This window comes from Hirundo rustica, chromosome 1 (assembly GCF_015227805.2).
Source record: "Hirundo rustica isolate bHirRus1 chromosome 1, bHirRus1.pri.v3, whole genome shotgun sequence".
NCBI lineage: Eukaryota > Metazoa > Chordata > Aves > Passeriformes > Hirundinidae > Hirundo > Hirundo rustica.
The window spans coordinates 116,905,846-116,928,501 of NC_053450.1; the positions used below are offsets into that span (position 1 = coordinate 116,905,846).

At 38.0% G+C, this 22,656-nt stretch overlaps 1 protein-coding gene across 1 annotated transcript; it reads left to right on the forward strand.

Annotated features, from left to right (window-relative positions):
* Positions 1 to 1,239: 1,239 nt before the first annotated feature.
* NGLY1 (N-glycanase 1) lies at positions 1,240 to 22,323 on the forward strand. The gene is made up of 12 exons (XM_040079647.2): positions 1,240 to 1,405; positions 2,465 to 2,579; positions 4,607 to 4,849; positions 8,091 to 8,250; positions 11,394 to 11,616; positions 12,338 to 12,459; positions 12,872 to 13,017; positions 13,197 to 13,307; positions 16,068 to 16,232; positions 17,419 to 17,607; positions 20,730 to 20,907; positions 21,342 to 22,323. The coding sequence occupies exons 1-12, from the start codon at positions 1,278 to 1,280 to the stop codon at positions 21,515 to 21,517; spliced, it is 1,956 nt and encodes a 651-aa protein (XP_039935581.1). The 5' UTR covers positions 1,240 to 1,277; the 3' UTR covers positions 21,518 to 22,323.
* The last annotated feature ends 333 nt before the right edge of the window (positions 22,324 to 22,656 follow it).

Here is a 22,656-nt window from a genome sequence, read left to right on the forward strand (position 1 = left end):
TTATTCTTAACAATGTTACTGCCGGCCAAGGGGCTCCCGATGTTGCAAAATATGGGATAGGTAAACATTTTCTAAGAAATTATTTTCTTTGATGTTTGATCTTTGTTCAAGCCAAATCAACCAGAAAGGAGATTTAATCAAGCTCTAAGTTATGCCCTGGTGTTAGAAAGACAAATTGCTTGTTGACAGAATTGCTATTGTAGGACTCCACATGTTTCAATGAGAAACCTCAAAGAGGTGGAGGTTTACAAAGCTTGGGAAGAAGGATGTACCACTGACAGTGGGCACAAAGAATGCAGGATTCATGGGACACAAGGACATTTGGCAGAACTCCCAAGACAAGGAAGAAAGTAGCGAGGCAACTCAGCAGCTGTGCTGGGATCAGCTCTGACTGGATAAAAGGTAATTCTGGCAGGGAGAATTTGCAACTGTCGACTCCAGAGAAAAAACGAGCACGTGCAGTAATCAGCATAAGAAGTGAGGGAATCATTTAACCAACGGAAGATAGAATGTTAACTAATAAAAGAGCTGTGTAACTTGTATCCAACGAACATTAATGCTTTTTCTTGCTAGAATGTGTTGCCATATTATGTGAGCTTCTGTGAGATGTTTACAGCTCTGACTGAATTTTTTCTACAGCTTGCTGATGTAAACATCTTGTTTTCACATTCCTTTCTGATAATAGTCAACTGATAGACTTCTAGCCTGGCCAGTGGGATGGAGAGGTGGTAGCCTTGTTCTCCAACCCCTGGTCCTTCTTCAAAACCTATAAAAGCGAAGTCTTTGTAAAGAATAAAGTTTTTCTTCAGCCTTCATCTTGTGGAGTCAAATCTGTGAGTATTTACTCGTGTCCACTAGCGACAAGAATGTATATATAGTGATACATTTTCGTAGTCGTGCTGGCCTTGTGCACCCCTTTCTGCGCAGATCTATGTATAAAACAAACACCTTGACCCTGGCCGTGGGTTGGCCCCTTGCACACGGGGTGCAAGAAGCTGCTTTGGGACACCGAAAGCCCGGTGTGGCCGGAAGATCCCGCTGCCCAGGGGGTGTGGGCTCCGCTTTAAACCCGCTCGGGCCCTTTAAGGCCCCCGCAATGCGCCGGCTGTGCGCGCGGGGGCTGCGCGCCGTGACCTCACCGCTCCCACTGCGCATGCGTGCGGCGGCGGGCGGCGCTGCCCGGCTGAGGGCGGTGACCTCGGTGCTCGCGGGGCGCGTGCGCCGGGCGCAGCGGCTGGTGCGGCGTGGCTGAGGCTGCGGGGGGCGGGCGGGCGGCGATGGCGGCCGCCGTGGGGCTCTCGTCCTCCCCGGGCTCCCCCGCCGTGAGCGAGCTCTGCCAGAACAGGCGGGAGATCTTCCTGGAGGCCTCGCGGCTGCTCCTCACTTATGCTGACAACATCCTCCGGTGAGCGGAGTCGCCGCCCTCGGTCCGCGGGCGGTGCCGCCGGGTCCCGCCGGCCGCTCCCCGGCTCCGCGCGGCGCCTTCTGTTCTGTTGTGTAATACCAGAGTTCAGAAGCGTCTCGCGTGTTTTTGTCGTTATTTTAAAATTATTGTTGCTTACCTAGAGATGTAGTGTTCTGGTTTTCTGTTTCCGTATTTATTGCTGGTTAGTTTGTTTTGAAAGTTTAGGAGTTTGTGTATTAACCACAGAATGATGCCTTATTCCTGATTCTCCGTCTTAGGTGGGTATTGAACTACCTAAAAACAAGTGGATGGACAGCAAGTAATTTAACTTGATTTAAACTTCATTTTTACTTCATTTTAGCTTCACTTTATTTTTTTTACTCTTTTTTTCGCTTGCCCCTTGCTTCTGACTTCGCGGTGTTGGTACTAAGAGTTAATTGTAGCTGAATTTTCTGCGAGGTGGCTCTCTAGGGTGCACATACACGCCGGTACGTGTGATTGACCTTGATGTCTTCCAGCAGCTCGAGGTGTTTGAGCTGCCCCTCCCTGTCTATATCTGTCTCGCCAGCCACTTGTAAAAGCTGCTGTGTGACAGAGAATGGGCGAGTCCCCCCCGGCTTCTTTTAGAGAAAGAGGCGAGAGAAAAAGGGTTTTAGAAGAGTTAAAAGAGCAAAGGGGGTAGCGCAGAGACCACAGTCGTTTCACTCACGTTCCAGGTAGTTTAGCACAGCTTCCGTCGTGGGACTGAAGCCATCCAGCATTAACGTGGTGGGCTCAATTGCAATGCACCAGGTATAGGGAGATGTGAAGATGTCTGTAAGTGTCTTAGCCCTGCTGGGTATGGCTATAAAACATGAATTCATGAACATAAGTTGCAAGCTAAACTTTAGCACCAGTTGGTAACTCTCAAAGTACAAAAAGACATTTATAAAGTCAGTTTCGCCTAAGTGATGTAAATGAAGCTAAACATTAAAAAAAAAAAAAAATCATAGTGCAGTTACCCAGCTTTTAAGTGCTTACTTACTTTGCAAATATAATTATAACTTTCAATTTGTTCAGGAATCCCTACGAGGAAAAATACAGATTAATTCGGATTGGAAATCCAGCATTTTCCACAAGGCTGTTGCCCGTCAGAGGAGCAGTTGAATGTTTATTTGAGATGGGGTTTCAAGAGGTGAGTATAATGTAGTAACTTCAGGTGTCTTAATCAATTTGCATAGTAAAATTTAAAATTGGATTTTTTTTTCCTGCTTCTCTAATTACAAGGTAGGAGATTTTAGGGCAGTTTTTATTTTCTTTCAGTCCTTGTAGACAAATATCTGTAACTAACCAGCAGAGAATTTAGATGTGGCTGCTTTAGAAAAATGGTGAGCTAACCTGATGCATAACAAGATTTATTTTTTGCTACTCAGGCACACTGCTGGTTTGCTGAATGGCAGGAAACATATTCATATTGGCACAAAAGAAGTGGTGGGAAGCAGGGTGGAAACCCCTTCTCTTTGTAGCATTCCGCTGTTAGGCGAACATCAGACATTGTAAATGAGTGTTGAAACTGCCATTTTAAAGAGAGAAAAAAAGTTTTTAAAACCTCTGCTCTTCTTCATGTTCCTACCATCAGTAGGGTCCTGTAGTGATTTAGCTAAGGGAAGCTGATCTGATTGAAATTTGATCTTCCAAAACAAAACCAGAAATGTTTTTCAGCCAATTCGCAGCGCAGCTGCACAAGTACTGGTGTTGTCATGACAGCAGTGAAGGGCAATATACTGACTGTTCAAGTAGTTGTAGGAGGGTGAGTCCTTCAAAAGCCATTTTTGAAAGTTATGAAATGTTATCCTAAAATAGTGTTGAGTGAATCTTGATTCTGTTGCAGAAAGTCAGAAAGATGTATTTCAATGATTGCTTTGTGTTCTGAAGTGGTGGTCTTGGTGGAACCTGAACTGCCAAAGCTTGTTAAACTAGAAGCAGTTTTTGTAATTACTGGAAAGCTGATGTGAAAACCCAGCTCTTGTTTAACGGTGCAAAGCTCTTGCTTTGCTTTAATTTGTTTGATGCCACACGTATGGGTATGTACATTTTGTTATTTAGGTCCAGCTGTCACGAGACATCTGCCTTTGGGTGAAGTGAATTACTGTAGTTTTTCAATTAAAAGAAAAAGTATGCTGAAAGAAGTGGTGAGTGCAGGGGGAGAAATGGTCAGTGGATTTATTCTCATGCTGGTGCTCAGGAGCCTTTTAATGGTGTATTTTAGCCAGGAGGTGGGTGGTGCAGCTAGAGAAGCACTCGGGCAGATCTCTGAGCCTGTGTTGGCTCAGTCTTAAGGTTATTGTCTCAGTCAAAGCTGGAGCTCACAAACTTCTCTTCAACTGCATGGCTGATGATACTGTTCCTTCTTTTGTTTCTGCTTGATAATGGCTTGATACATTCCATTTAGTTTGGTGGTGATTTTAAGTGTAAAGGCAAAGTCTCTATCTGCAGTGATATGTGACCTCAAGTAACTGTAGGTAAACAAATTAACTTATTAAATAGAAGTGCTGCAGTGGTAGAAGCTGAAACTGTTAAAGGATGAATGCTTCAGGATAATCATGTTTTTAGTAACCTGTTTCTTTATGTTAGATACACAGGTATTTGATTCTGTCATAGTTACTGTTCTCTTGTTATGCTACCAGTAATCATGTTGCAGTCAAAAATAAAACCCAGAAATCAACCCAGGTACCAGTTTTAATAAGAGTAATATTGCCTATCTGACAACTTAAACTTAAACATAAAAAATACCAGTATGTTACAGAACTTCCAGCAGATGCCATTCTAGGCGCTTCTTCCCTCAACATTGGATGTCTTCCTTGTTGCTTAGGATTTCATTGCTGAACTGTGAGAACTGAGCATCAATTGTTCATTTCTGTTGCTGCTGCTTTCTGTGCCAAACCATAACTGCATAGCCCACAAATGGCTCTGCAAAATAAGTTGCTAACAAAAGCATGTTGTTATGTGCCTTCTTTGTCTAGACTGACTTTAGGTTCTTGATCTGGTAGGCTTCTGAAGCTGTGAGAGGCTTCAAGCTTCTACTGTGAAGAACCTAATCTAAAAAGTTGAATCCTGCCAGGCCTTAGGATGGTAGATTCCTATAAACTGTTAGCTATAACGGTAGATCATTCACCAGCTTAGACCTGCATTAACCGCTGAATTCATTTGTCTAAATTTCAGGGAGAAACTCACCTGGTTTTCCCTAAGGAAGCTTCAATTGAGCAACTACGTAAAATCAGAGATTTAATTGCTGGGGAGAGGAGTAGCAGACTGAATGAGTCAAGCCAAATCCGCGGATCAGGATCTTCTGAAACTGTCAGCAGCCCTCAGACAGCGGCACAACGGCCTTCGAGACCTGTTGACTCTGTTCTTGCTCCTGCCCGTCAGCAACCAGAAACATCACTTGTGCAATCTCTTGAAATGGTAATTCTAACCTGAAAACTTTATAGGCTCATTAATAATCTTGCATATAAAGATTGAAGAAGGGGTGTCTATTAGGACAGGTTGCTCAGAGAAACTGAGTAGTCTCTTAGAGCAGCATGGTCTGACCTCATAGCTAATCTTGCTTTAAGAAGGTTGGACTAGACTTTTTTCCCCCAGTGGTTTCTGAAGGTTTTTGGGTGTTTTCTTCAGTTTACATGCAACTTAAGCATGAAACGTGCCATAAACAGAATATTAGCAAGAGATTTTGTTGAAGATGTCCATAAATAGTCTGTTGATCAGGGTGTCAAGGAAAAAAGCTGATATGTATTGCAAAGGAACAGCAAGATGGGGAACAAGGGGGGAGAGTGGGCAGCTAAGACTAGGGTTCTGTTTGGTATTTGAAAGCCAACAGAAGAACAGGAGCATAACTAATTGTTGGTGTCTTGGTTCATGCATTATGATCTCTGTGTGTAGCCTGTGAGGAGGGCTTTCTTTTTTCACGTGTGCTTGTCATTAAGGACAGGAATTTAGCCAGACAAGGGCAGATTTATTGCTATTTAGGCTGAGTTTCCCTTGTCCAGGAGATTGAGATGAAGTTCCTGATCAAGGCAGGGCAGAGTCCTTTCATCTGATATTAACTGGCCTGATGGAAGAAGACTCAGCACCTCATACAACTTTCAAAAATTAAGTTACGCCTTTTGATAGAAGCTTTTAAGGATGTTTTAACTTTTTGAAGAGTTTTTTCTCCTAGAACCAGTGTTACTTTGGTCTCAAAGTTGGTGTAAGATGAATCCTTCCAAAAACTCATTTCCCATGCATCCTTAAACAGTTTGCATGTTTTGAAATATATTATCAGTATATTGTTGGATATGAACTGTGATGTATTGTTTCTTCCCAATGCCTGCCCAAGCCATTGAATGAGAAATGGCAAAGCATTGTTTGAAGTGATGGCTTTTGGGGACAGAGAGCACTAAATGACCTATCCTCGCCCAAAAGGTCCTTTGGGCAAGGTGCTAGTGTAGACAGTTTTATTAATCTAATTATGTTAGCATGGCAGTAGTTGCCTCTAAAATATACTGACTGGATTTGTTTTACTTTGTTTGGGTGTTTCTGGGTTGGTTTTTTGGCCTGCTTCTTGATTTTTACTGTTTCAGCCATTTCTGCAGTGGTGGTTGGAAGCAATTATGAAACCTGTAGAGGGATTTGTTGCAGCTGTGCTTAAGACAGGAAGCTTTAGGAGTTGATCCTGCAATGACAACAATGTTGCACAATGTTGACACAACATATTCTGAGGTTAATCCTTCCGGTTTCTACTTACTCTGCCCCAACATACCCTGGCCATCAGAGCTGTGGATCCATTTCTCTGAAACTGTTCATTTTCTGCACTTCTATGCCTGGGCGATGGGACCAAACTTACTACTATTTAGAGGCATTAGTAAGGCGATGTTGGCACTCTGTTAGAATGCCGTGTTTAGCTGATCTCTGCAGGGAACTATATTGATAGGTCTCTGAGCCATTGAATTTGGTCTTTATAGTCTGAATTGATTGAAAGTCTGGCAGTGACTTGGCCATTTTGCTTGCACAGCAGTGGGGGTTTGTTTTCCAGTGAGTATGCTGTAGAGTTATGGTTGTATTATTGTTGTATGCAGTGCTGACAGATGTCAGAGAGATTTAGAATTGTTTCTGTAGTGCAAGCATTTTTTTCCTTGCCTGTGTATTTCACCTGTCATTCATAGGAGCCGTGGTTAGTGCAGGGAAAAGCAGCTTTCTTGAAAGAACAGAGGAATATTCCTAAATACAAAGTTCTAGGGACCTAACCCTCCATTAATTTGCCTCATTGTTTTCTTCTGCATTTCTTGTCATAAAATATTCTTGAGACTTAGGAAAAGGAGAGCTATGGCTAGTTGTTAATTCTGGTGGATGGATTCTGATCCCTTCCTGAATGGCATAGTGATTACAGGAGGAAATGTGTATCCAAACTTATAACTGCAGTGAAGTTCACCTTGCTTCTAAGATGAAGTATTTGCATAACACTTCATACAGTGGCTTTCATGAAGCCATACCCTTTCAGGAAGCTGACAGACCATGAAGGTCTTTAGGCCTTTGTCAGTCTCTAATGTCCCTTATTTCTTTATTTCAGCTTGCATTAATGTGAATCTGGATACAGTGGCGTTTATGATATCAAACCATCATAAACTCCAGGTTTATGAGCTCCAGGAAGAGCAAAACCAGATCTGTTCTGTCTTAGCAGTTGTGAAGACTAAGGACTGATCCTGCAGTACTGTAACAGCATCAAAACAATCACTTGTAATTTAAGTGCTCCTTTAAAAGAAGTTATCTTCTGAAGAGTTCTCACACCTGGGTGTATTATATTGCATTTGCTGCCAGCATCTAAGGAAAGCATTGCATTTTTGACTAAATTGAGATGGTAGTTAACAAAATTAAAGGCTGAAACATGATGTAGCAATAGAGAAAAGGTAATTTAGCAGTGTCACAGGCTTCCCCCAAAAGTATGCCAGACTCTTACTGTCAAAATCTCATTTCACTTTCTGTATTGTTCTGTATGAACAAATAGTTTGCTCAGCTACCAACTTCATTATGATTAACTTCGGCTATTGGTTGTAGTGTCTATGTGTGTAACTTCTTGGATGCAACGTGCCACTAGGTGACACTGGGATAACTGACTGAAGAAACCTAGTTCTTATATCCAGTTCTTACTGAAACAGACTGGGTGGCTCAATGGGTGGATACAAACCTTTCAGAGTTGATCTATTAAAGGAAGTAGAAAGAGAGAAGCAACATTCATGAATAAGAAATAATAAGCAGAATTAATCAATAATATAGTTCTACAAACCAGTTTAGCAGTGTCCAGAAAATGAAAGTGATGTCTTTTTGTGGATTTTGGGTAAAAGGTATCCAAAAGAAAGGTGGGAAAAAGAAGTCAAAAACTTTCCCATTAGAGGTGCCTTTAAAAACAGTTTTCTCTGTAAGTTAGTACACTTTTCACTCAAGACATCATTCAGAATGCTCAGAGACAGCAAGACTGGCTTTACAGTTGGGCTGGTAGTGTCTTCAGTTTTTGTTGAAACCTTTGCAAATAAACATTTCACCTGTAAATAAATATATAATGTAAATATGAATGTAGAATTATGACTGATTTAAATTAAAATAGAAGAGCTTGGTTATTCTGCCTGAAGGTGACACTTCATAAATCATGTTGTGACTGAAAATCCTTTTGCAGGCTGAAAATATCTTGAAAACACTTCAAACAAAATTTGAGCACCTTGTATTGTTGTATGAGAATCCTGCTATTCAGCAGAAAGCACTAGCTGCAGTTCCCCTCCAGGAATTGAAAAGCAAGGCTCAGAAAAAGCTAGCACAAGCTACAAGACTGGACAAAGGTAATGTTGCCAAGTTAAAGTGTATATGAAAATAGAAATGTTCTTTCAAACTATACATTGTGTGTGTTTGGTCGTATGTTTGCAGGTTCCAAATGCTGTTTCTAAATTGGAATTGCTGTCTTCCTAATTTACTACTCTCTTATTTTTAATTTGCTTTTATCATCCATTTTTTACTGATTTTATGTAGAAATTTTGGACTCTTAATTTCTGAATTAGTAGGAAAAAAGTGCTGGGGAAACAAATGTTTCATTCCTTGGGGTGAAATGGCTACAAGAGGAGGGGAACTTCTTGTTCCAGTAGTCATTGTTTTGAAATTCTCAGAGTGCAGTTTTCCTGTACATACTACAGTTCTAAATTCAGAATAATTCTTTTTAAATACTGCTTCTATTTTTTAAAGGGGTATTGGTGAGATTTTGAATGAGATCTTTCAAAGATGCAACCTGATACAAACGATCACTTTCCTTGCTAATGCTTAAATGAATAGGGTTAGTCCCTATTTTTCATGGGGCTAGATATGAAATATAGGCATAAATACTTGTGGCATCAGTGTCTAAGATATATATTTGCTTTGTAAATGTGGATTTGTGAATGTAGGAAGTTTTTATCAGTTAAAATGACATATTTCTATTTTCAGGTGATGGTTTTAGATTTGCTTCAGTGGTATAGTGAAATGTTACTTCTGTAGGATAAATGTTTAAAAAAAATACAATCCCAAGACCATATTTGAACAAAAAAAAGTCCTTTTCACTGTGAATCTTTGATAGAAGACTTCAAGCAATTCTGCTAACTATAGAAGTGCTGTTGGTTTGCAAACCAAAAAATAATCTCTGTAAATGCATTTTTTAATAAATTACTTTGTGGTGTCTCATACAGCTACACAGTAATATGTAATTGTGCCTTTGGCATTAAGGAAATTTTTGACAATGGATTTTCTTAGTAATTTTTCTTCTATTATAAAACTGTTTTGGGAAGTAAGAAACCACATGAACAAGTACAAAGCATGCTCATTCAGCATGGGACAACACAATGGGGAAAAGAGACTTAGCAGTAATAAATTACAACTATTAACTTTCTTTATAAAGGAAAAAAATAAAAACCAAGTCTGCCTCTTAGACACTGTTCTAATACTGCTGTGCACATTGTTTAAAAAGGGAAAGGAAAGGGGAGGATAGTGTTCTGGGTGCTTCTTCCCAAACCATCAGGCTGACTTAGCCAAAATGGCTTCCAGACCTTAATTTAGACACAAATAAAGGGGAAGGGATGGGATGCCACTGTTGGGGATTGTGACAGCTTGAAAGCATTTTTCAAGAGCTTTATAGAAACATTTGTTTTGGAGTGGACTGTATATGAGATGTTTGGTAATTGGCTTTCAGCTTCTTTGGTTTCTTTCCTGCTGCATTAATATTGGCACCTGTGAGAATGAATACTTATTGCTAGGGGACACTTGTTTTTAGGACAGGCCTTGCAACACATAACAAGCATTTTTGGCTCGTAAAGACTATACTAGGAAGATAGGCTTTGATTTTATTTCCCTTTGCCACATTTCATTAGAAAGATGGACTGAACAGTCAAAAATAGCTGTGTATCTCAGCCAACTGTTTTCTGTTCAAGTAAATCACATTTGTCATTTTTCCATGTGATGTTTTAATGAAGGATTTATTTTGCAAATCAAGGGAAGAATGTTTGTAGCATAGCAGTCATATTTTCACAGATGGGTTTTAGTTTGAACGTTGTTATCCAGGAAAAGAGAGTATGGCCTGTGCTTGAAATCTTCTCATTCAACTCTTAGCAAAAAGTTTGAATATACAGCATTTTGTAAGCAGTTAGCCTTTGTCTGAGTGTTCCAGCACAAAGGTTTTTCACATACATGAGTAAAAATGGAAGAAATTTTACTATAATTAGAAGTCAGGGTGTTTTGCTTTGATTAACAGATGATCTTCATGCACTTCATGATCTTGGCAATGTGTGTTTAATAGTGTTAGTGCTCCTACAGAGTCTTTTGTACCAAAGATGGCTATGGCTTCAGAGCAAGATGTGAAATGAGCTTAAACACTCATCTTATGGGTTTTTTCACTATCCTGAAAAAGGAGCTAGTGCATAAATTTTTAGTGCAACTGCCTTCAATTTCCTTTAAGCAGTATTTCTACAAATTTGTTTTTAGCCTAATATTCATTAGTCGAACCTGTCTGCACTGCGACTAGAATAAAGCTATAGTGCATAAAAATAACCAGGCAGTAATACCTATGATTGGAGTGTGGCCTAGATGATAAAGTTATTAGGAAGAATTATTTTGATATTTACGTATCTTAGCAGGAAGAGTATCTCTTTGGGCATTGTAACAGGATGTGCATTTAAAGATTCTAAGGAGTTTAGAGGAATGGATCTGGATTTTTAGATTTTTTTCTTTTTTAAGTAAAATGGGGCTATTTCCAGGTGTCAGAACAGTGAGAGTGCATGGTGAGTAGATTCTAAAACCTATTGTAATCAGGAAAATGGACCAGATGAGTGTGGTGGAATCAGAGTAGAAAACAAAAGACATCCTGTATCTACCTTGGGTAAGCTGAGAAAGGTGTTTATTTGCTGAAATTAGAACAAACTCAACATGTTTTCCTGGTATATACATATTTTCCAAAATAATTAAGCTGTGTTTGTAGAAAGTCTGTTTTTTAGAAAGCCTGTACCCCTGGTTGTTTAGGCTGCTGCCAGCATCTGGTTCTTTGGGATTTTGAAATTAAAGCAATTGTTTTTCCTGGTTTAATAGCTAAGAATAGGAAAGTATTTTGGAGCAGAAAAATAATTAACTCTCTGCTCCAAAGTCCTAGAAGAATGTGATGGGCATCAGGAGCTTCACCAGGCTGAAATGTAAATCTGACTCGTTTTTCTGAGCAATTTCTTATTCTAGCTGTAGTGTTTAGGACTGCAGTTTTTTGTTCTTAAGTTTGAACTTACTCAGTCTTGACAATTTAGATTTTCTTTTTTTTTGTATGTGTTTAAGTAATATATGAGGCTTTTTAATCCAGTTTTTGTATTTAAAAGTACATAAAAATATATAAAGGCCCAGAGATGCTGATTTGCATAGGCACTGTCAAGTTCAGTTTAATTACTTTTCCATTTGAACTAACTGTGTTGTATAAATTTTACAGGTGCACATGTGAATGAAGAGGACTTCTTATTGTTGGAGCTTTTGGACTGGTTTAAGACTTCCTTTTTTCATTGGGTAAATAGTCTTCCTTGCAGCAGGTGTGGTGGGCAGACAGAGCCTAAAAGAGACTACCTGTTGCCTACCGATGATGATCTAAGGTGGGATGCCAGTCGGGTGGAAAACCATTACTGCAACCAGTGTCAGCTCAGTAATAGATTCCCAAGGTGAGCATACAGAGACTTGCTGTCTTTTTTCTTTAAAGAAATAGCTTTGCACTTGTGCATTTTGTGAACAGGTGAGAAGTTGTTAGTTCAGAGAGTAGCTGTTTTAAGTAACATGATAGAATGTTTGATGAATCAGCAATTTCTTTACAAGATCAGAGATTCTTAAAAACAGTATGTGCTTTCTCCTATGTGGGCTTGTTCTGAATGCTTGTCTGGCTTGGTTGGGGTTTTTTTATGGTTAATTTGGTGAACTACAGCCTCTAAATAAAATATTTTAATAATGGCAAACATATGTAGGTAGTGTTTTGTTACTGCAGGGAAAACTTCACTTCTGTAGGAAATCATGGTGCAATATACGTCTTTTGCTGAGTCTGTAGCAGAAGAGCAAATACAATTTATTTATACTTTTGTGACATTTAGACATTTTGCTAACTACTTAAAGGACCAGCATACAAAAGTCATATTTTAAGATGTCTAAATCAATTTTGAAAACTTAACCAGATTCATTTTAGTGCTGCTATAAACATGTGATGAAGTCACGTGAGTTGAGAGAGCATTCTGCTCCAGATGTATTTTGTGCTGTACAGCAATTACTTCCATTACCTTCTGTGGACTGATTGGTACTGAAGTTTGGTTAGATCAGCAGAACATGATGTAAAGATTTCTGAAAGGTGAAACGTATTTTCAATTGTTCTTGTTTTGTGTTGTTTTTCTCCTGTAGGTATAACAACCCTGAAAAACTTCTGGAAACCAGACGTGGACGCTGTGGCGAGTGGGCCAACTGTTTTACACTGTGCTGCAGGGCTGTCGGCTTTGAAGCAAGATACGTCTGGGATTATACAGGTATCAGTATTCTGGAGTATTGTAACATTAATACAAACCTGTGCAAAAGGAGGTTATGTATTCTGTGTCTCTCAGATCGTATTAGCCATCACGCAGTGCGTGCAGTTATGCAGTCAGCTAACAAAGACAATATACATACAATTTCCTGCTTTGCCTGATGAGATGGAATACAGTTCTGCAAGTGAGGTCAGATGACTGACTTCAGAATGATACAATCTTTGGCTGACTGTAAGGGACTGTGATCCTATGAAAGAGGAAGCTTTGGTAATGTTTCTAAATGTAGATGAGCAGAAAACATGTTCTTTCACCTGTTCCTTCATTTAATAAATTGGAAAATGTTACAATATTCTGCAAGATTAGAGCAGAGGCTCTGTCTATAAGTCATTGCTTATTCTTGGCCTTTGTTACATAGATCATGTGTGGACTGAAGTATATTCTTCATCTCAGAAAAGATGGCTTCACTGTGATCCTTGTGAAAATGTCTGTGATAAGCCTCTTCTCTATGAAACTGGCTGGGGAAAGAAGCTTTCCTACATAATTGCATTCTCCAAAGATGAGGTAGGAGTGATGATGTTAATAATAAACAAACTCGCCTTGAAGCAAGCGTGCAATGTATTCCACCTTGGTGTGATTTTCAGAATTATTCTAGAAAAGTATGCTTTCATTTACTAGCCTCTTTAAATGAAGCAAGATCTGGAAGTTTTTGGTTGCTTTATTTTCTTCCACTTGTTCTTGAGGTTGTTGATGTCACCTGGAGATACAGCTGTAAACATGAAGAAGTACTCTCTAGGAGGACGGCGCTCAGCGAGGCTACACTGCGAGAGACAATTAATGCGCTAAATAGAACGGTATGTAACTATGCTTCAGTGCGTTTCTGAGAGTGAAACACAAGTGTCTGCAGGATGTGAAGTCCTCAAACAAAGGAATCTGTTTGGTAACCTCATAGGAATGCACTACAGATAGAAAAAATGCTGTTAATTACCCATTATACCCTGAACACAAGGAATCAGTTGCAGTGCTGAACTTGTGGGAAATAAGATAATATGATAATCCTTTTACATAACATTATTTATCTCTTACATACACAGATGTGTGTGTATATATTATTTTTCTTAGGGACTCTGCAGCAGACTTGTATTTGCTGGGAGTAAACTGCAACTCCGTAAGAGCTATATGGACTCCTTCAGAGTAACTGAACGTTTCCCACATCCATGCTGCTATAACTTGAAAACAGTAGCATTTACAGTTGTAAGAAATGCAGGTTTAAGTTGCTTTCAGTGACTTTTTACAAGCTTTAGAAAGTGAGAGGAATGATTCATGGGCTGTTTCCAAGACTTTCAAAAGGTGTTGATTCCATCAGCAGAGCTTTGACTCAGAGCTGCATGTATTTACACTATTCATGCTTAACATCCCCAAAATGCGTGGAACCATTTGCACCTGCATGTCATGGTTGCAGAACCTGTCTGCTAAGCTTTTGGGATACCATGAACTGGATTCAATGTTCTATAATACCATAAAACCTTGAACCACCTTGAGGTTTCCACTTTGTCCTCCCTTCCTTACAGGGCTAATTCCTATGCATGGAAACTTTAGTTCCAGTGGTAGTATACAGCTGATAACTTAAACAAATTATGTGTTGCTCAGCCAGTAGTGGGTCTACATAAACTGTAGCTTATTGGTCTCCTGAAGGCACAGAGTCCTTCAGGAAGCATCAACAGCACAATTCGAACATGACGCAGGACTGATTTTAAAGGTGCAGTTCACCATCCCTCTTCCTTCTTAGTACTTTTGTCTGCGAAAGAAAACTGTGGCCTGAGCAGGTATGTAGAGGGTAATACCTTCAAACAAATCAAACAGCAACAACAGAATAAAATTTAGAACCAAACAACCCAACAACAACATAACAACAAAAAAAAGGCAGGAAGTTTGAGCCATGGCAGCTGGAGTTTTTGCAATCCATTTCACATGACCATGTCAATGATAGGAAATCTAGTTACAGGTTTTCCCAGCACAGGCTGTGTTGATGTCTGCAGAGTCTGAGTGTTTGGCATGTCAGACCTGCTGCATTTCTATGCAAGAGTCTCCTGGGTGGCAGGAGATGACAAGAGTTAGCGTACTTGTGCTCTTTATACTTGAGGAACTTACTGATTTCTTGTATTGTGCATAAAGAGGTCTGTTTCCTGAAGCCTTTTTGTGTTGAAACACTGCTCTATAGGTTTTTTCAGCTGTTGTTACAAAAACTACTCAGCAAAGGCATCCAGTTCTTAGCATGGCATCAGTGATTTCAGTGATGACCACTGACACTGGGTTTCCCCTACATCAAAGTGCTTACAGGAATTGTGGATTGTTATTACCAATTTAGGATAAACCATACCAAACTTCCTCTGAGCTGGAGCAAGATCAGTAGTGCTGCATGGGAATATCCTAAGTGTCAAGGCAACTGTTACACTCAGGAAGGCCTGATGTTTCATGGGAAACTGCTGCAACCACTGGTTGTCATCCATCAACACAAGTAGAGGTGTTTCCCCCCTTGCTGTGTTAGAACTAGTATTTGGCATCTGGATTTTGTTCAGCTGGAGCTGTTTCTAATCATTTCTCTGTATCTACTTTCCTTTATATAGTTCCACATTGTTGTCTGGAACAAAAAAAGTCTTCAAATGTTTCTTTTGTGATCTCTGTTAGCAAAACTTGCTGGGGTCAGAACTGCTTTTGAGATAATTGAAATGCTTATCAGCCTCGAGTTTCAGATCCCAGTGGGCTTGAGTGTGCATGCCTTGGGTGATCACCAAAGTAGGAAAAAAAGAATGATGTGTGTAATAATTTGCATACTCAGTGTTGAACTTAATTTTTTCAGCCCCATGTGGGTTTATCCACAGTTAAAAAACTGAAAGGCTTTGTATTCCAGATTTGTATATTTGACATGAAAATCATGTAGACAAAATACCAACATCTCAGTAAAATTTTTTGAAGTTGTTTACCAAAAAATTGCTCCCTGTTTTATTCATGTAGGCAAAGAAGACATGTAATTCTTTTTATTTTTCACTAATTTTTCTGTAACTAAGTTTTTCTTAGTTTTCTCAAATCTGAAAAATAGAGGTGTCGCGGTTTGTTTGTGATGGAATCAATGAAATAACTCTTTGAAAGACTTTTGTTTGGGCTTAATCCCAAAACCAAGTTTGCCAACCAACTCACTCCACCTTAGAGAAGAAAAATTTGACCACAAATGATTCTTGCTGTCTCTTTCCTCCAAATAATATTGAGAACAGCTATGGTACAGCATTCTTAAGAATAGCTATAAAAAACTGTTATGGAAGTGTTTCATCATCCAAGTAAATGTATTAAAAACAAAGCATAAACATTATTTTAAAAGAATTCCCCATAGTGCCTGCAAGTTCCTAGAGAAGGCACTGCTGTCACATAACTGCACTTATGACTGGTTTATATTTGTGTCTGTGGTATAAGTTTAATGTTTTTAACAATCGGTCTAGACTTTAAATGTTAATCTGTTTTTTTCAATTCTATTTTTCCCTGTTGGTGTTGCTCTAGAGAAGAATTACAAATACCATTCTTTCTGAATGTTCTCTTTTTTCCTAAATGTCTTTTTTCAGAGACAAAAGTCATTGTCAGAAAATAGAAAAAGAGAGCTCCTGGAAAGGACAATTGTGGAGCTTGTTGAGTTTATTTCTCCAAAAACACCTAAGCCCGGAGAATATGGTGGAAGGACATCAGGCTCAATGGCTTGGCGAGTAGCCAGAGGTGAAATTGGTCCAGAGGTATTTAACTTTTGCACTGATAACCGTCTTAGAGGTAGCTAAGGCTTTGTGATTATGGTCTGTAAAAAAAAGGAAAAAGACACTTCATGGTAGGTAGCCAGATTCAGCTCAAACAAGTGAATCTTGCGAAAACGTTAGGTGAAAGTCTGATGTGAATTCAGTAGGGGTCCACAAGTAATTTTTGAGAACTGATGGTGGTCCATTGATTCTAATAGTGTTTGGGACTCCTTGATATAAAGTGTGCTTTGGTCTTAAAAATTAAAAATACTTTTTCATTTAAATTAATTAGTTTGACAGAACTAGGAAATTTAAATTAGTTGAAAAAAAATAGGGAAAACTGTCAAAAATTCTTGTATTTGTATTATTAGTTATTTCCAAGTTTTAATGAATAGTAGGTTTTGAGCAACTATTTTTGTTTAAAAAATCAATGTGGGAGCAATTTGAAATGTGTAAATGAAGCAATCTCTTAAATAATAAGCTTGATTAATTTTCACATCAATTTTTTTTTACTGTTTCCAAAAGCAAGGCTTATTTTTTTTATGCTTAAATACAGTTTCCCAGAACCATAACAATATTTAGCTTGAGACAGGATGCAAAGGTGTGACCTCAATTTTGTAGCAATCCCATCATGTGGAATGTCTAACGGTCCTAAATAGAAACAGTTAAGTGAAATTAATGAGTTTCTTCGAATTGTGTAAGTTTGAGAAACTAAAAGTTTATAACAGTGCTCTGTTGTTGGGAAAAACAATGACTTAAAAAAAAAAATACTGTGAAGTTACAAAGTTTGTATTTTTAAGTTTTTTGAAGTTGATTTGGAAACTGGCGTACACAAGCACCTGTATATGGTAGTCACAGGTTTGCTATTCAAAGTAATCATTTACTTGTCATTGTACAAGCAATGTACTCAACATATAAATTTTCTGTTCTGAAACTAATTTCTTACTTAAATGATAAATAAAATTACTCCTCCTCTCTGGAAAAGTTGCAGATGTACTGTAGGAAACTGGTTTAAGACTTCTCTTCTGCAGAAATTGCACTGTACATGACCTTCCTTAAAAAGGACATTTTTGTTGACTTGGCAGCAAAACTGAATTGAAAAACCATGACATACTGTTTAAAAGTAACATGGTCTTGGGGGAATTCAGACACTGAGGCATGAAGGTGCTTGTATTTTTGGCTTTTTCAGAAAAGAAAAGAAGTTGTTTTTATTCCCTCTGGAAAGGAGAAGACATCTAAACTGTTCCATCTCGTCTACAATGTGATAGACGATAGCTACACACGGATTTCCAATAACAATGAAAAAATAAGTGGCTGGGAAGCAGGTGTTTGGAAGGCAGAATCTATTTGGAGAAAGGTTGAAACAGATTGGAAAATGGTAAGAATAGCAATTATTAAAAGCCTATAATGTACAGTAAAATTATGGTAACTCCAGTAAAAAAAAAAACACCTTTGCCAATGTTTGGATTCAAAAGCTCTCTTGATGCCCATAGAATTTAGCTGATGTTAGTAAATGCTGTTGTTAAGATTCAGCAAGATGGCCAGATGGTACAAGAAGTTAGAAATAAATGGAACTTGTCTTTCAGAAAGGATGATTGAATTCTTTGTGGTAAGTAAGATCCTTGCCAGAGCGCCAAATTGTAAAAAAAAAAGCTTTGTAGGCTTTTGGGAAAATGCTGTTTTATTGAAAAGCAGCATTTCTCTCAAAATAAAAAAAGGTATTTGTTGTTTTTAAGAATAGCTTTATAGCATATAATATCTTTTTGATATACAGCCAAAGGAAGAAATTGTCCTCCTAAATAATACAGTTCCATCTGCAAGAAGACAAGAACCTGTCAGTTATCCACAATATTGTAGACCCTGCCCAGAATCCTTTCCAAGCATCAGGACTGAGCAGCACAAGAGTTCTAGGTTCCAAATCTAAGAAGAGGGCTGCTACCTGTGAAGTAGGAAGGAGTCATGTACTAGCAAACAGCTTTTTCCACAGCAGCAGCAAGTTGTGGAACTGAATGTTCTTGTCAGGAACTAGAGCATGTTACTGCTTTTTTCCTCTGCCACTTTACTAGTCTGACCAAATATTCTTCTAGCTTCCCATTAATGAAAATAAAACTAAGTTTGTATCTGCCTTTTGAGATTTTCTCACCTTGGTCTGTACATAACTGACTTGCAAAATGCAGTGGCAGAATAACTTGAAGAGGCTATGCTGCACTAAAGAGAAGGAATAAGGAAAGAAACAGGAGAATAGTGTGAATGATGTCAAAATAGGGTAGATTTAATAGTAAAAGAGAAGTAAAAAGAACTCAGAGTAAGGGACAGATGTTCTCTGCTTCTCCAGGATCTGCAAAAAATCTGATAGCACATTATGCTTTCAAATCTGCAATGATCAGTTATCCTCACTTTTGCAAGAAACATGCTGTCCCTGCACTGAAACTAAACTACAATTGTTCTCTGCTCTGCTAGTCAGATAAGACAGGGTGGGATTGATCTATAAGACCAGGCAAAATACCCTTGTATTTAGTAACACCTCAAAAGGTTGAGATGATGGCATTAAGAAATTAGGAGCTACGACTCTAGGTCTCTCTCAGACTTGTGGGTAAGGCATGTCAGGAATTGCATCCTGCAGAAAATGTGCAAGAAACTAAGAATTTAAAATTCCTTTTCATTCAGTGTTTTTTGTATAATGGGAGATAACATCAGAGGGAAAGGTTGTTTGGGGTTTGCCTATTCTTTTTGTACAAGATGAAGCTTTGGAGTTTTGTTCAGCAGCTGTCCAAGAACTTAAAAGCCAAGGGAACCTTGGTTTTTAAGAAATACTTGGTTAACATTTATTATGTGATGAATGGAAAGGCATTTATATCTAAAAGCCACAGAAAATGTATCTGTAAGTATTAAGCCAGAAGTAACAGAAAAGAACGACTTGGCTTTATGGTACACAATGCAAACAGGTACAATCCACACATTCAGTCAGATTACCCAGGGACAACCTGGTATCCAGGACTCAAACAGGCAGACCGCAGTAGGTGATAATAATAGTGTAAGAACCTGTAGATCTGAAATCCTTGGATTAAAAGGTTTGTTTTCCAGAAGAACTGCTGCAGTGGAAGAGAACTTGAATGAGTTGCTTGGTTGGTTAGGTTTTTCCTCTGACTTCAGACATTTTTCAAATAATACTAGAAACAAAACAACCAAGTTTGAAAGTTAGAGGAAAGTCAAAAATACACAATAGAAAACTTGAAATTCTTTTTTTCTGATTAAATGCTTGGATATTTTAATGAAAGATGAAACAGACTAAAGGCTTTTTTAGCGTTCAGAACTATGTTTAGTACATTTCAACCAAGTAGTATTTAATGGCTTGTTTTGGCTTGCTCAAGTACAACAGTTCAGTAGAATCTGATCAAGGGAAAGCTCCTGCCAGAACCAGCTGAGATACCTAAAAGATGTGTGGAGGTCAGCACCTTAATGAACATTAAGACTATCTTCACATGGAAACAGCTTAAATCATTACATTTTCATAGTTGATCTTCAGTGTAAGACCTTGCACCTTTGGGGATTTTGAACTTTCTTCAATGTGAAAATAGTAATACTAAAATTCTGTTTAATAGTCTATCAATTACATTTCTATATTAGGGTGGGATCTTTAGTAAAATAAACTACTGTGTTTTATTATAATTTTTTTCTGGGTTGTTCTTTCAAGATTAAAAAATAAAGATCTGACTAAGTCCACTCAGTATACTAATCAAAAGCTTGGACCTGGCAGAATTTTTATTAATTTAGGATTCCAGAAGGATCATGGTAGTTTGGACTCTTTAATCTGTATTGTCTGTATTTTAGGTTTGCTGATAATAGATGTTGGACTTGAAAGAACTGTCAGGCTCTTGTGACCAAATTCTTGAGAGGGTTCATAGTAACTTTAATGAATGTTAATGTGTGTGCGTGACTGTTCAGCCGGGTGAAGTTCAGAACAGCATTGGGACTAAATTAAATTATGCAAAGTTGTAACAGTTCAAATAATGTTAATGTGGGATTTATGAATGGCTGGCATGTATGATTTGCTTTAACTGAGACCCATCAAGTCCTAGGAGAAACAGCATGCAGCCACAGCTGAAGAATCTAGTGCTTGCACAGTTCTTTTCATCAACAATACTGAACAACTGAAGTGCTCTGTGCATTTAAAAAGACCCTGAATTCTCCTTCTTTAAAAAATAATAAGCTCAGGTGGTTTTGTGACTTGAACTTTACTATGGATGTTGAAATACTTTAGTGTTCCCTAGCAAGGGGCTGTGAGCATGTACAATTACTTAACTGTGGAATATACTTGGGGATATAGAAAAAGGCTTTTTATGTAAAACTGTATTTTGTACAGTTTTAAAGGTTCAGGGGATTGACAAAGAACGGAGGTGTGTTGTCTTAAGATTTTTAGGTCCTTGTTACAATGGTTAATTTGATGTGTGTTTGTCATCTCCGTTTTTGACATGCTGGTTGTGTCTTCTTTCCATGTAGGTTTATTTAGCCCGAAAAGAGGGGTCATCCTCTGCTTCCATCAGCTGGAAGTTTGAGTGCAAGTCAGTTGGTCTAAAAATAGATAACATTTCGGTTAGGACAAGCAGCCAAACATTTCAGAGTGGAAGAATACAGTGGAGACTTTGCTCTCCTACAGCAGAAATTGCTCTGATAGGAGGTAAGTGTGGAATTTAAATAATGAATTATATCATGTAGCAGAGGTGTAACTGGAAATAAATCGTTTCTATGGAGAGAGTACTGTGCAAACACTAAAACTAAAATATGAATATTCTTTTCTTTTCCAACAGCATTTTTTAGCAAGATCAAGAAAATACTGTGTATTTAATTAAAGCTGGTACAAAACTCAGTTTTATTAACATACATATAGCCCTACCTGCAACAGAGCAGGGCAAGCAAAAATGCAAGAGTACAAGATACTTGTGTTTTACTAGGAAGGATAGATGCTTCTATGTCTGGTGGCAAATAAATCTGAGTAGTTGCAACTGAGGTCCTTAAACGTCCATTACAGCTTAGCCTTTTTGACTTGCATTCTATTATTATATGCTGTCTGGAGCTCTGGCTTACTGAATTATTTATCTTTTCCTCCAATAGATAAAAATCTTTGCTCCTCTTCAGATTTTTCTGGAGCAACGGAAGTGATGTTGGAAGCAGTTCTAAATGGAGGGGATGGTGGAGCTGCATGGCAACACACACAGCTGTTCAGAGAGAGCTTAACAGGACCTGGGGAAAATTGCTTGGAGATAATTATAAAACTCAGTGACCTCTGAGAGTCTGAACTGCAGAAATGCACTTTGGATTCCTTGAAGACATTATATCATGGATACAACATGAAGATTTGGTTGGCAATTCCTCTTCATCCTTCTGGCAGCTTATTTCCTGTTTCACTGCTTCCATTAAACCAACTTGAAACTGCACGTGTATTAAATAGGTAAACATCACAATGAAAACCTCTTTGCTATAAAAACAAACACCAAAATTAAGGGTTTGAACCAATTGGGATTGAACCAAGGGATTTAAACTTTACAATGAAAAGAAAACAATTTTTAGGAAGCAAAACATGATCATAGAAGCACAAACCAATTGTAATTATTTTTAATTTGGAGTTTTGGGATTGGCTTGCTGATTTTTTTTTTGTTTTTATAATCTACTTGGAAAAACAGTTTTAATTCTATTTTCCAATTACAACGGATGCTTGTGATGATTTTAAAGTGTTTTAAACAATATTAGAAGATTTAAAAACTTGTAGAAAAATTTGATTTTGTGGAGTATCCAGAAGTGCTGAAATTAAGTTAATTTCAAGATTGAATCAAAATTTTGTTTTTAGATGTCTAAGTATTAAACCTGTGTTTAATACCTAGAACTATTTGGAAGCATGATGGTTGCTGGGAAAATAACCTCTTTTTGAAAGAAGTGTTCATTATATACCTAAGATTGTCATGGCCTATGATATGAAATTCGGGCTTAAAACTGAGTAAGAACATCATATTTTTTTCTATGAAAAAATAGGTTATTCAATATAAATACTTTTTAATGATATTAATTCAGATTTGCTTAATAAATCTTTTAAAAAGTAGGCATGTAGGTCAAAGTTCTTTTAAGCTATTGTCTTGATTTGCTTTAAATACCATTCCCAAATTTGATGTAAAAGTATATACATTTTTTTTCTGTTCAATTAATGCAGTGTTTAAATTTATTTTCAGTCAATATAATAAAAAATACTATCCAGGATATGACAGATGTTGCAGTGCTATGAATAAAGCATGGAGTGAATGTTCAGATGAGATAGTCTTTATCAGAATGTGAGGAAGGCCATGCATGGATTATACAAGAGATTTTCTATTAAAGAACTAAAATGCAAAGTTCAAACGATGGTTTTATTTTAAAATAGGTGAGAATTAAGGATGTT

Excerpts from the sequence above, each read along its gene's own strand:
- NGLY1 (XM_040079647.2), top strand. The coding sequence starts at position 1,278 with ATGGCGGCCGCCGTGGGGCTCTCGTCCTCCCCGGGCTCCCCCGCCGTG. Across the intron at positions 8,251-11,393 it reads AGCTACAAGACTGGACAAAG|GTGCACATGTGAATGAAGAG; the intron begins GTAATGTTGCCA and ends TAAATTTTACAG. Across the intron at positions 12,460-12,871 it reads ATACGTCTGGGATTATACAG|ATCATGTGTGGACTGAAGTA; the intron begins GTATCAGTATTC and ends TTTGTTACATAG.